General features: G+C 39.6%; 2 protein-coding genes across 2 annotated transcripts; both read right to left on the reverse strand.

The window, feature by feature from the left end:
• Nucleotides 1-1989: 1989 nt before the first annotated feature.
• Nucleotides 1990-5303, reverse strand: LOC129720178 (uncharacterized). The gene is made up of 3 exons (XM_055671616.1): nucleotides 4093-5303; nucleotides 3037-4046; nucleotides 1990-2765 (listed from the first exon to the last, which is right to left on the reverse strand). The coding sequence occupies exons 1-3, from the start codon at nucleotides 5301-5303 to the stop codon at nucleotides 1990-1992; spliced, it is 2997 nt and encodes a 998-aa protein (XP_055527591.1).
• Nucleotides 5304-5373: 70 nt separating this feature from the next.
• On the reverse strand, nucleotides 5374-7180 carry LOC129720179 (uncharacterized). The gene is made up of 3 exons (XM_055671617.1): nucleotides 7094-7180; nucleotides 5755-7039; nucleotides 5374-5624 (listed from the first exon to the last, which is right to left on the reverse strand). Exons 1-3 carry the CDS (start codon nucleotides 7178-7180, stop codon nucleotides 5374-5376), a joined length of 1623 nt encoding a protein of 540 aa, XP_055527592.1.
• Between the last annotated feature and the right edge of the window lie 7403 nt (nucleotides 7181-14583).

The following is a 14583-nucleotide window of genomic DNA, read 5'->3' on the forward strand; positions in this document are numbered from 1 at the left end:
TGCATGAATGACTTTGATTTGTTAGTACCAAATCAATTGTAGATGGATTCCTAATAGTCCTAACATGTAGGACCATTTGGAAATAAAACTGAATAAAATCTAGCCGAGCAATCATTAAACAATATTTTTCCATTGGAATTGCTTGAAGCATTATTCCAAGATCGACGTTTCGCATTAAAATCACCGATGATTAAAAATTTGGATTTATTTCTTGTGAGTTTTTGCAAATCTCCCTTTAAATTATTTTTTCGCTCACCAGTGCATTGAAAAGGCAAATGCACTGCGGCAATAAATAAAATGCCAATACTTGTTTCAATTTCAATTCCCAAACTCTCGATAACTTTGGTTTCAAGATGGGGTAAAACACGATGTTTTATTTGTCGGTGGATAACTATTGCAACTTCACCACCGGCAACATCAATTCTATCAAATCTATGAACCATATAATTTGGGTTCTTTTTTAGTTTAATATTTGGCTTTAAAAGCGTTTCAGTCACAACTGCAATATGCACATCGTGGACAGTTAAAAAATTGAAAAATTCATCCTCTTTCGCTTTTAAAGAGCGAGCATTCCAATTTAGAAAATTTACAGCATTATTTAAAATCATTGCTGAATTTCAATTTCGTAACAATATTAGTTGTAAATTTTATACCTTCTTGAACAGCCTCGTACATCGAGTTGCAGGTATTCAATCTTTTCGAGAGTTGGACTACCTAAATCAATACTGGCTGACTTTTCAGTACCAAACACGAATGGTTTGTTACTGTTTGAATTTGAAATATTACCTGAAAGGACACTGGCATATGAACAGCCAGGTGTTGCCTGAACAGGATTATTTGTCTGAAATTTGTTATCTGAATATAAATTATCACCTACAGGCACACCTGCTAATGAAAGTGCTGGTGATGCCTGAACAGTACTGAAAATCTTTTGATTATCCACATTGGCAACAGGTTGTTTAGAATTCCTACGTTGCCTAGAAGCAATAATTTTTTACCTTACAGGAAAGTTAAAGAAATTAGATTTGTGATTTCCCCCACAATTTACACATTTGTACTATTAGTGGTCTCTTTCACGGGGCAGATATCTTTCGTGTGACTAGTGTCACCACAAATCATACATTTTGCAGCCATATGGCAGTTTCGAGTTCCATGACCATAGGCTTGACAATTCCGGCATTGCGTAAGATTATGGATTCCTCCATGTCTCTTGAAATTTTCCCACTTTATTCGCACTGTTGCGATTGCAACGAAAGAAAAGGACGGTTTTCCAATTTTTTAACGAGTATTTACGGTCGGCCAGCGTTAAAAAAATCCTGCCGACAAATGAATTAACAGTTATCATTAATATAGGTTACAATTGAATATTTCTTGTAGTAATGAACAAAATTGCATTTTTTTTATGCTTTGCCATGTAGGTTTTAATGTGTAATAGGTTATGTAGAAAAATCTAGGTTAAATATGACTCACGTTTAGTGTCCAATTCCTTCTTATTTTATTCTGTTCGTTAATCGGTGAATTTCTTATTTTTAGCTATCAATCCGTTTTTAATAATACTTATCATCAATCCTTTTACTAATCCTCCTTAATTATTTCCTGTAGCTTTTCTTTTTCGTAGCTGTGTAAGATTTTTAATATTTTATCGTGACCGTCTTTTTTATTCGAATAAACAACTAACCTTGCTTGTAAATTTATGTTCTTGTTTATCCTTCACTTTTCGTTTAGTAATTACTTGTGATTATAATTTAGAACGTTTTATTTTTTAATACTTAAGATAGTAAAGTTAGATTAAGATTACTTGTAGTAAAGATTGAAGATCCGCGTGTTTCAGCTTATTCTCTCTTTTCTGACTTGCATGTAATGACGTTTAGTTCGCATTGACAACGTACAGGGCTGTGTGTCACTTTGACCGCTGCGTATCGCATTGAAAGGGTTGGACCGAAGTGCGAAGCGATGAAAGATCGCGACACTCCCCCTAGTACTTCGTGATCAAGGGTCCGACGTACTTACGGTTGCACTAAGGTCCAACACCGCAAGTTTTACGGCCGGTCTCTCCAGGATACCATTAGCTGTCTGCACCTGAGTGCGACGAACCTGTCCATCCTTCGACCGGATTGCATTCACTACCCGACCTTTGGGCCAACAGTTTCTCGGTAGCGTCTCATCCACCACGATGACAATATCTCCTTCAGCGATAGGCTTCACCGGCTGAAACCACTTCGTCCTTCGCGTCAACGTTGGTAGATATTCTGCTATCCATCGTTTCCAGAACCGGTTTGCGTAGATCTGGGACTTCTTCCAGGTGTGTTTCAGGGCATGACACTTATCGTCGAACGCGATCGGGGGCTTAGAACCGTCTGACGATCCGAGTAAGAAATGGTTCGGTGTGAGTGGAGATGACGTTTCATCGTCCAGCGGTAGCTCGGTCAAGGGTCTAGAATTTACAATTAGCTCGTTCTCCGCCATCATGTTTCGTAGAAGCTCGTCGGTGGGTGTGCGCGAAATTTGGAGGTGCTTTAGGGTTTTTTTAACAGACTGGACGAGACGTTCCCAGGCTCCGCCGAAGTGTGGAGATGCAGGTGGGTTGAATGTCCATTTTGTGTCACTAGTGACAAAATATTCCATCGACTTCTCCTGATTCAGTTTCTCTAGCTCTTGCTTTAGCTCGCGACTGGCTCCAACGAAGTTAGTTCCCCGATCACTCACTATTTCGAGGGGCGTACCTCTTCTGGCAATAAAATTCCTGATGGCAAGTATGCATGAATCTGTTGTGAGACTGTGTGCAATTTCTAGGTGTATCGCTCTAACGGTGAGGCAAGTTATCAATACCTCCCAACGTTTTTCGGTTCGTCTTCCAACAACAACATACATCGGACCGAAATAGTCGATGCCTATGTAGGAGAAAGGGCGACAAAAGGCCTTCAACCGCCTAGAAGGAAGTGCGGACATCTCTGGGGCAAACGGCTTCGCAAGGCGGTTTTTACAATACTGGCATCCGGTTATAAGCTGAGCGAAGCTGAGGCACTTAGAACCTACGCTGAATTTGACTGAGCACGGTCTGTTGGTTGATATGACAATATCTTTTGTGAATTTCAGCGATAATGAGGTCTGTAACAGGATGACGTTTGGGCAGCAGTACCGGATGCTTGATACGCTCGTCCACAAATTCGCACGCGTCTATTCGGCCTTTCATACGTAGAATCCCATCTTCGGAAATGAATGGACTCAACCTGTACAACGGACTACTTTTCGGTAATGCTTTCTTCCAGGGTACCTTGTTCGGTTTGTGCAGTGACTCTATTTCAGGAGCGAACACAGCATTCTGCACCAGTTTGATGATGAAAATTTCTGCTTCCTTGAGCTCTTTTTGAGTCAGCACTCCAGTAACGATATTCTGCTTCGCTTTTTTCCTACGAACGTTCGCTGGGAACCGTTTCACAAATGCTACCTGGCGAAGAAGCCGTTTCCATTGTGAGAACTTCTCCCATCGAAACAGCGTACGCTCTTCGACGTGATGGAGCACGTTTGGACGTATTTCCTCGACGGTGTGCCCGTGATTCAAAGCTGTAACGGGCCATTCAACCCTTTGATCCCACAGATATTCAGGACCTCTTAACCAGCGACTTATAGGAGACAGATCCGGCAACCTTTGCCACTTCGTGGCATCATCAGCAACGTTTAGTTTCGACGGAATCCAGTTCCATTCAGTTGGTTCGGTCAACTCCAGCATTTCGCTGACTCGTACTGCAACGAACTGGCTATATTTACGGTGGTCCGAATTTATCCAGCAAAGCACGTCACGTGAATCTGTCCAAAAAAATCTTTGAGTAGGTTTCAATGTGTGCGACTTCATTACATCGTTCGCCAAATGGGCTCCGTTTACTGCCGCTTGAAGTTCCAGCCTAGGAATCGACACGTACCTCAGGGGTGCCACTCGGGTCTTAGCCCCGATTATCGCGCACTCAATGGTGTCATGTTCTTCGAAGCGTAGGTACGCAACTGCTGCGAATCCGTCCGTTTTCAGACGCATCGACGAATATATGTAGCTGTATCCGATTTTGTTCTCCAATGCCAGTTTTTTCTCGGTAACACCTTGGAACTCGTACATCCTCCACGTGAGGAAGAACTCTTAGCCACATTTGCCACTTCTCCCATTGCTCACTTGCGATGTGCTCGTCCCAATTAACACCACTGCGCCAGATCTCTTGAAGCAAGATTTTCAAGAACATCAGGAAATTTGCCAGTAATCCAAGCGGATCGTACACCATCATCAGGGTGCTCAAAATCTGACGCTTTGTCGGTATGACGCGGCCTTGTAGTAAATCTGCACTTATCCTCGGAGAAACTTTGAAAGTAAAAGTATCGGAAGCGGTGCACCACCACATACCAAGAACTTTCTCCGTCCCCAACTCGCTCGACAGATTCAAGCTTTTTTCGCCCGACTTCGCCTCCAATTCTTGAAGTACTCGCTTTGAGTTCGACAGCCAATTACGTATTTCTAATCCAGCCTGTGAGTGGATAAAACGGACGTCTTTTGCTAGCTTCACCGCCGCCTCTTCCGACTCCTCACTAGAAAGCATATCGTCAACATAATGCTCTTTCAGTATAGCCTCGGCTGCTCTTGGAAAGCGGGATTGGTATCGTAGTGCGTTATGGTTTTTAACGAACTGCGCACAACTAGGTGAGCACGTCGCCCCGAATGTCATAACTTTCATCGCGTAGACATCTGGACTTCGGGATTGATCGCCATCGCGCCACAGGAATCTTTGGCATTGCTGGTCGGTTCTGTTCACCAACACCTGGTGGAACATCTCGCGGATATCACCCGTAACAGCAACCCGTAACAGTTGAGTCTTTGTCAACTTCTCGATGTATCCGTTTCGCTGATAAAGGTTGATCTTCTCCTTCAAAATTCGTGGCAGTTCGGGTTCTCTTTGCATACGGTTCTCTAAGCACACCAACCGCTTCATTGCCATTGGTTTACTGTCCGGTAGTTGAGCATTGTCGTAACGCCAGAGTAATCCGGTTTCATATCGCCTACCTTTCACCTGGGTCGACGATTCCAGCAAACGTACCGCTCGATCATCGTTTTTTGATAAAAGTGGCTTGGTAAAGCGCGCAACTCCGAGACTGTCTAACGAAAAATATGCTTTTACCGTGTTATGTAGTTCCGCATCCTTTCGCTCACAGCACGCGCATATATGGAGGTTATTACACGCCGGAGAGTCTGATACCGCTGGAGCAGCTGTCGACAACGGTCCAAAGATTATCCAACCTAGACGTTCTAGCAGCAATCGGTTCATGTATCATTCCCTCTCTGCTATCCAGCGCATGTCCCAGGTAGCAGTTATCTACTCCGATGGGTATCCTTGGTTAAACGTTCTGATATGAGTCAGTTGGTAAATCCGTCAAATAATCGTATCGGTGTACCAGTTCGTTCATGTTCAAAGTTTGTCGCGATAGAGCAAGATTTTCAACAGTATGCACCTTCGGAATCCAATACCTCTTCGTGTTGTGCGCTCCAGAAATCTCCAACGCAAGTTTTACGGAATTAGCTTCTTGCCGTTGTTGGTTCGCTGTCCATCCCAGACATAACGGATATGATTCGCCTTCGATTCCCAGCTCTTCAAAAAAGGCCGTGTTCCATTAAAGTTACTGACGAGCCTTCATCCAGGAAAGCGAAAGTGTGAACAGATTTTCCCCTTCCATAAACGACTATCGGAGCGTATCTGAAAAGAATCTCAGAGGTCTTACTGACATGAGCATTGCAACTTGCGGTATTATTTTTCGTGGCATCTAATGAAGTTGATGGTGGAGAATTTGCATTCCGCTGGTATCTAGAGTCATCGTGTAACAGCTTGTGGTGCAGATAAGAACAACCGTTTCTGCCGCAAACTTGTTTAATCGCACACGCTCCAAAATGCTTCGTCAGACACTTCCGGCATAGTTTATTTTCCTTCAATGCTGTCCATCTGGCTCCCACATCAAATGCCAGAAACTTTTTACAGTTCTCCACCTTACTGCATCCACTGTGACAGATGACGCATTGTTTATTTGCCGGTTTCGCCGTCTGACTGTAGGGGGTCCCTGTGTTGGACGCTGAGCTCGAACTAGATTCAAGGTGTACACATACCTCTTCCTTACGACCACGTCTCTCAGGTTTTCCAATGAAAGTGCCAATCGATGACGGGACTGAAACCACGCAAGCTGCTTCAACCAGCTCGCCGAGCCAGTCACTAAAATCCGCTAGCGTAACTGCATTCAATGTCTGGCGTCGTCTCGCCCAGTCCAGTTTGATAGATGGTGGTAGTTTCTCGACAAGTTCTTGAAGGAGTGCCACGTTACAAAGATGATCATTCAACCCACAGGCTACAATTGTGGCACACATATTCTGTACTGCGACTCCGAAATCGAATAAAGTTCCGAGTTTCTCGGTCTTCGGCGATGACATTTCCCGAATTTTGCATACCAAAGAGTGGATGATTACTTCCGGCCTGCCGAATAGCGTTCGCAATGTGTTTATAACGCCTTCAAGCCCCGCTGGATATAACAAACGACTACGTATTGCTTCGAGTGCCTTTCCTCTTAAACAACGTTGAAGTCGCAGCAGATTCTCCTCGTTACTGTAGCCACACATTCTGGTGGTACTTTCATAGGAGGCAATAAACAGAGGCCACTCCTCAGGATAACCTGTGAAGATCGGGAGCTCTTTTGCCACTGCATGGCGCGCAGCAAGTTGACTTCCGCTCAGCTCATGAGACAAATCCGAACGTTGGCTCGGGTCGAAAGGATACGCATTGACGTTTAGATTACTGCGGTTGTTCAGTACCGAAGCATGACGAGACACTTCTATCGTCCTCAAACGTTCATCTAAACTTTTGGCTACGGAATCCTGTCTGTTTGCCATCTCCTGAAGCTGTTTCTCCATTCGCTCGACCGCCTTGCACATATCTGCAGCTACATGGTTTCCACTTTCTACTGCAGTTGAATTCGCATTTGGTGGAGGTACGACAGTCTGAGCCTTCAACTCCTCTCGGACCTGTTGCTCTTTTTCCCTTAATCAAATCTGGAATTGGCGCTGCAGGTCACTTACTGCATTCTGCATCTCTTGGTCCTTTTTTTGTAGCAATTTTTCGTACGCTTGTTGTTGTCCTTCGAACCTACTTTGCATTTGATCCATCATTCTTTGCAACTGTTGAAGTTGCAAGCTCTGTTTTTGTTAGTTGCTTGACGATTTTTTGTTCGCTCCACCCGGTGCAGGTATCGTAGTGGGGACCGATGCGTCCTGGGATGTACGCTCCGCTTCGCACGACGAACAACTCCAGTCTACGTCTTCGATTCCTTCATCGACACCTACGCACTTAAAATGAAACCATCGGCAAAATTCGTCGCAGCACACCATTTGACTATTATCCGGATCATTGCACTCTCCACAACTCACACCCGGCTTAGGCCCTTTAGCACGACTATCTCTCGGCATATTTAAGCTCACCCCGATCGCGACTAAACGATTTTTTTTAAAATGTTGCGATTGCAACGAAAGAAAAGGACGGTTTTCCAATTTTTTAACTTGTATTTACGGTCGGCCAGCGTTAAAAAAATCCTGCCGACAAATGAATTAACAGTTATCATTAATATAGGTTACAATTGAATATTTCTTGTAGTAATGAACAAAATTGCATTTTTTTTATGCTTTGCCATGTAGGTTTTAATGTGTAATAGGTTATGTAGAAAAATCTAGGTTAAATATGACTCACGTTTAGTGTCCAATTCCTTCTTATTTTATTCTGTTCGTTAATCGGTGAATTTCTTGTTTTTAGCTATCAATCCGTTTTTAATAATACTTATCATCAATCCTTTTACTAATCCTCCTTAATTATTTCCTGTAGCTTTTCTTTTTCGTAGCTGTGTAAGATTTTTAATATTTTATCGTGACCGTCTTTTTTATTCGAATAAACAACTAACCTCGCTTGTAAATTTATGTTCTTGTTTATCCTTCACTTTTCGTTTAGTAATTACTTGTGATTATAATTTAGAACGTTTTATTTTTTAATACTTAAGATAGTAAAGTTAGATTCAGATTACTTGTAGTAAAGATTGAAGATCCGCGTGTTTCAGCTTATTCTCTCTTTTCTGACTTGCATGTAATGACGTTTAGTTCGCATTGACAACGCACAGGGCTGTGTGTCACTTTGACCGCTGCGTATCGCATTGAAAGGGTTGGACCGAAGTGCGAAGCGATGAAAGATCGCGACACGCACGTTGAATAAAACACGTGCTTTTTCCAAACATTTCAAATTATGTACTTTGGTACGATCAAAATGTACTAAGTAATTTTCCTGGTGTATTCAAGTTTAAAAAATTTTGGCATTTGCCTTTCGTTTCATCAAAACTACTTGGTTGGGGGCAAAACCAAGTGATTCTGACAAACAATCTTTAATTCATCAATAGTTTGATCATTTGGGAGACCTTTCAACACAGCCTTAAACGGTCTCTCGTTTTTGGCATCAAAAGAATAAAATTTATACATCTTTTCAGTCAAATACTGTAAAAGATGTTTATGGCCATCAAAAGATTCGGCCAAAATACGAATTTCGCCTTGGCGGCCAATTTGAAAATTAACTTTCACATTCGATAGAAATGATGAAAGTTCTGATCGAAATGCTTTAAAGTTTGCTACAAATACCACAATAGGTGGAACTTTAACCTTCTTCATAACGGCTTTATGCTCAGTATGAGAAGTTTGGAATTCTAGATCCCCAACGGAAGAAAGAATATCATACCTGTTAGTCGAAATTTCAGTGTCACTTGGAGGAGATGCCTCACGTTTCCTTGAAGCTGCATCAAAGCGAGCTTTTTTTAAATTTTAATATCTCTCGGTAGTATAAGACTTAGCCTCGAGCTGTTGGTAAAATGCGACCGTACTGTAGGACAGTTCAAATCGATCTGTACGGTAGATTGATAAATTTGCTGAATGTTCGTCGAAATATATTGCTGACATTTGTTAGAAATTTCGCCGAGCTCCATCAGCTGTTGGGAAGTTTGCCGAGATAAATTGAGTGTGTACTGCATTATTTGACGGCTGAGGCAGAATTATTAACTAGAAGGAAACGAAAACAAGATGGCAATACCGTATAAGGATATTGAAAATTAGATGACAGGACCATACAATGATATTGAAAAACTTGCTTCACCTTTCACCACTTTGTCGTCATCACCAAATTAACAGTATACAAATAAGCTCAATTTTCGTTCACGCGCAGCGAAACTTGTGTCCGCTGCATACTGCAAGAGTAACGTATTGTGTACTAGTCATCTTTGGTTATGCTTAGAAACATATTGTTGAAACGACTATGAACGATTAGTCATACTATCATCAAAATAAATAATTCATATCATGGTCATCTCATACATTGACATTTATTATAGTTCTGATGTAATAAATTATTATTATTATCTAGACTGTTAAAAACACCGCACAAATCTGACCAAGCCTAAAAAGATAGCAATTACGTTAATATTTTTTGAGTGTGTGCTCATTAAATGTAGTTCACCCAACCGCCATCATACGCCACATTTTGTTGCCCGTATTGTTGGTTGAGTTGGATATCTATGTTTCAATAATCTAAGGTACTAATCATCTTTGACCATTAACGACTAGTCAGGTTGCATATTCAATTTTAGGGTACTTTTTCGCCGCGTGCCGACTACTCGCTCCATAGGTACAATTTACAAATACGCTGTATGATAAACTTGTAGTCCCTAAGTAGTACTACAAGTTTGTCGAATAGTGTAATGCTCTAACTCTTATGCCTGAAGCTTAGAGTCCATATTCAGTGCAATATTCAGTCAATATTCGCGGTGAATATTATAATATTCACCGCGAATATTGGTTGAACATCCCGCTGAATATGGGCTCTCACACTTCAGGCACAAGAGTTAGAGCATTGCTTTCTTCAACAGACTTGTAGCATTACTTTAGGACTGCAAGTTTATCGTACATCAAGTTTGAAAATTGTACTTGTGGAGCGAGCTATCGGCACGCGGCAAATTGAATGGAATTGACACCCCGGAATTGAATATGCAACCTTGCTATTATCAAAATAATTAATTCATATCATGGTTATCTCTTGCATTCAATTTCGTCATTTGCTTTTTAGTCCTGTTGTAATAAATGGTTATTTTTATCTACACCATATAGATTAGTCTGTTGAAAACACCGCACAAATCTAGCCAAGCCTAAAAAGATAGCAATTACCGTAATATTTTTCTGTGTGTGCACTTGAAATGTAGTTCACCCAACCGCCATCACACTCGGAGGGGCGCCACATTTTTGTTGCCCGTATTGATGGTTGAGTTGGATATCTATGTTTCAATAATCTAAGGTTCTAGCCTAACTCCGACCATCATCTTGAAAAAACCACATATGACAATCGATGCGAGGTAACCAGATATTTTGAAAAAAAAATAAATAAATAAATAAATAACAATATATCTTTCTTATTTTTAATGACTATAATCTTAGATTATTGAAACATAGATATCCAACTCAACCAGCAATACGGGCAACAAAAATGTGGCGCCCCTCCGAGTATGATGGCGGTTGGGTGAACTACATTTAATGAGCACACACAGAAAAATATTAAGGTAATTGCTATCTTTTTAGGCTTGGTCAGATTTGTGCGGTGTTTGTAACAGACTAATCTATATGGTCTAGATAATAACAATAATTTATTACAACAGGACTATAAAAAATGTCAATGTATGAGATGACCATGATATGAATTATTTATTTTGATGATAGTATGACTAATGAATTATTTTTTTTGAAGATAGCATGACTAATGAAGATAGTATGACAGTATGCAGCGGACACGAGTTTCGCTGCGCGTGAACGAAAATTGAACTAATTTGTATACCGTTGATTTGGTGATGACAAGGTGGTGAAAGGTGAAGCATGTTTTTCAATATCATTGTATGGTCCTGTCATCTAATTTTCAATATCCTTATACGGTATTGCCACCTCGTTTTCGTTTTCATCCAGCGGATTGAGCATGATAAATCGATTTTGCTAATAATCACAGTTTTAAGGTCATCAGATGGCACCGTTATAAAGGTGTTGCGAGCAAAATGTATGAAGTCAGGTATCTTGCTCTAGTCATCATTAGCATAACTCATTTGTTGTTTGTACCAATTTTAATAGTCGATTGAGAACCACTATACAGCTTTAATCCCTTTGCGGAACTGGTTGGGTTAATAATTCTGCCTCAGCCGTCAAATAATGCTGTAGGATGTTCTCCTATTCGGTTTGTAGCTTCCGTTCCAGATTATTGTTTGTGATCTCATTCATTATCAATTTTACTATTCCTTGCTGGAATGTTTAAATCGATTTATTAATATTTGCAAAGAACTGAGAAAATCAAATTTGGAAATTTCACTCATCCTTTTGTTCTATTTAAAAACGATGCAATATTTATTTTGGTGAATACCGCTAAACGCTATTTTTAACTAAGGTTTTACATTACTGCGTTGAAAATCGTTGTTATATACGTCTCCTAATATCCTCAAAATTAACTTACAACGAGTAGCAAAGCATAGCATAACTTATTTCGTCAAAATTCACGAATGTCAAGTACAACATAAACAATGTTAAAATAATTTAAGTGAATGTGAAGCTTTGTTTTTTTTTCTTTTTGTCACCTTCAACAATTCGATGAGAGTATCTATGAGATTTTTACATTTTGTGACTCATGCTTATTTGTAAAATAACGCGAGGTTTCTTTGCATTGTTGTTGTAATAAATTGAAATTACAAATCATCTAGATTATATTGTTAAGTCGATTGAAAACCACCGTACAAATCTGATTGAAAGTAACATGATATTTTTCTGGGTGTGAGAATCTGGTCAAGCTCACCACTGAAATGATAAGGAGTAGTGTTGCCTTGAGATTATATGCAGCGAAGCCCAACTTGGATATCTATGACTCTTTAGTCTATGCTATAATGCAAGTCAAGCTGTTTTTATTTCTATTTCAAGCAGTAAATGTGGAGCTGACGATTGAAAAATGTACTAACTGGGGAAATAGTTAATTAGAAATTTACGAAAAATATAGTCCAGCAGGTGGGACAGCTTGACTTGCATTATAGTCATTAAAAATAAGAAAGATAAATGTTTCATGACGGACCCAACACGTCAAGATGTTGCCGTTGGTAGAGACGGCAACAGACTGGCGCTTTTCGATCTCTTACGTCTCTTACTGATGCAGTAAACCCCACTGCGACGTGAGAGATACGAAACCAAAGCCAGCCACCAAACAATACTCTCTACTGAGTAAATGATGACGTGCGATAAAGTGTGCGAGCGATACAAAATAGCCAGTGGTGGGCACCATTCCGCTAATTCGCTAATTCGCTAATTAGCGACGCTAAATTTCAGTTAGCGATTTAGCGATTTCGCTAATTTTTGAGCTGGTTAGCGAAACTGTTAGCGTCGCTAAAATTTTGGCCTTCGAAACGCTAATCGCTAATTCGCTAAATTTTGTAGAAAAGCGACAGTAGAAATATTTCGAAAAACTGTGAATTGCTGATGGCGTACGTAAATTGCTTCGAAAGATGAACATACTTTACTGCGAAAGTTACTTTTGTCAGTTTTTTTTTACCCTAGAATGCACAGTGGTCGGAAAAGGCAATTTGACGAACTTAATTCATTTGTGCTTAAACGGTTGATGTTAGCCAAAGACAATGTTCAAAAGAATTGTTCACAAAAATATAACGGAAATGTTGATAAGAAAATTTTTTTATCATGGCCTACTATCATAAAAATCAAAAATCTAACTTTTGATACAGCGAATATACATGAATAGATTCTTTAGCAAAGTTGTAGAACTTTTCAAAATATGAAACTTTGCGGAAGATATCAAATTTCTATGACGTCTATTTACTGAAATACAAAGTATTTTCGCTGTCAACCCCCTCAAATTTAGTTTTTCTAGCATAACTTTTTAAATATTGTTTTTTCAAGAACATAATGTTCTAGACAAATATGACCAACATAAAAACACAGGTTTCTTTTGAAAACAGCATGTTGCTACAATCGTTTTATACTGAGTTTGAGCGTTTTTTCATTAAATTATTTCCCAGATTTAATGCGTATAGGGGAGAAAGAGGCGAACCGGTGCACATCATCAAATACTCTTTTTAAAGCTTGTCCCTTGTACTATAAGCTAGTTAAACTTTGAAACTTGACAATTCATAAATGAATGAGTAGAGTGATGTTTTAGGTATGTATGTTTTTGGGGTTTTCTATACAAAAAAGCACTAACTACCTGATTAATGAACGATGATTTGTGAATTTATGAAACAGATAACTCGCAATGCTTTCAAAATTAGTCTTTTAGACTTTTGCGCTTCTTCAGATAATTGACCTGATGGAATATTGAAATAGTTAATAATGTCCGCACCGTGAAATAATACTTCATGGCAAGTAAAGCCAAGGATATATGGACATCAACAAACGAGCAGTTTCCAACAATAGTGTTTGAATTTTGATGCGGTAATTTCCCGGCCAGATAAAATGATCTGTAGTATTGTAGCGCAACGTTGAATTGCATGCAGATCATTTGCTGGTTTCCATATATCCTTGGTTACTTACCAGCTACAGTCCATATGTTATAATACATAACTGGAATGGTCAGTGGATTAAGACTGTATTTTCCTATTGAAATTGGGCTAGTGGGCGCGAGAGCACCATTCCAATCAAAAGGAAGACAGCGGCACTTCGATCCCGCGGATATTGGATGCGCCTATCAACAACTAAATAAACCTAAGAAGTGTTCTCACTAATTTTGAAAGTATTGCGAGTTGTCTGTTTCATAAATTCACAAATCATCGTTCATTATATAGGGAGTTTGTGCATTTTTGTATAGAAAACCCCAAAAACATACATTCTTAAAACACCCCTCTACTCATTCATTTATGAATTGTCAGGTATCAAAGTTTAACTAGCTTATAGTACAAGGTCTAAGCTCTAAAAAAAAATATTTGATGATGTGCACCGGTTCGCCTCTTTCTCCCCTATACGCATTTGAATCTGGGAAATAATTTCATAAAAAACGCTCTAACTCAGTATAGAACGATTGTAGCAACAATCGCAACATTGCTGTTTTCGAAAGAAACCTGTGTTTTTATGTTGGTCATATTTGTCTAGAACATTATGTTATTGAAAAAACAATTTAAAAAAAGTTATGCTAGAAAAACAAAATTTGAGGGGGTTACTAGTGAAAATGCTTTGTATTTCAGTAAATAGACGTCATAGAAATTTGATATCTTCTGCAAAGTTTCAAAATTTGTAAAGTTCTACAACTTTGCTAAGGAAACTATTCATGTATCTTCGCTGTATCAAAAGTTAGATTTTTTATTTCTATGATAGTAGGCCATGATAAAAAAATTTCTTATCAAGATTTCCGTTATATTTTTGTGAACAATTCTTTTGAACATTGTCTTTGGCTAACATCAACCGTTTAAGCACAAATGAATTAAGTTCGTCAAATTGCATTTTCCGACCACTGTGGAATGGAGTTCCGG

Source organism: Wyeomyia smithii, chromosome 2, assembly GCF_029784165.1.
Source record: "Wyeomyia smithii strain HCP4-BCI-WySm-NY-G18 chromosome 2, ASM2978416v1, whole genome shotgun sequence".
Classification (NCBI taxonomy): Eukaryota; Metazoa; Arthropoda; class Insecta; order Diptera; family Culicidae; genus Wyeomyia; species Wyeomyia smithii.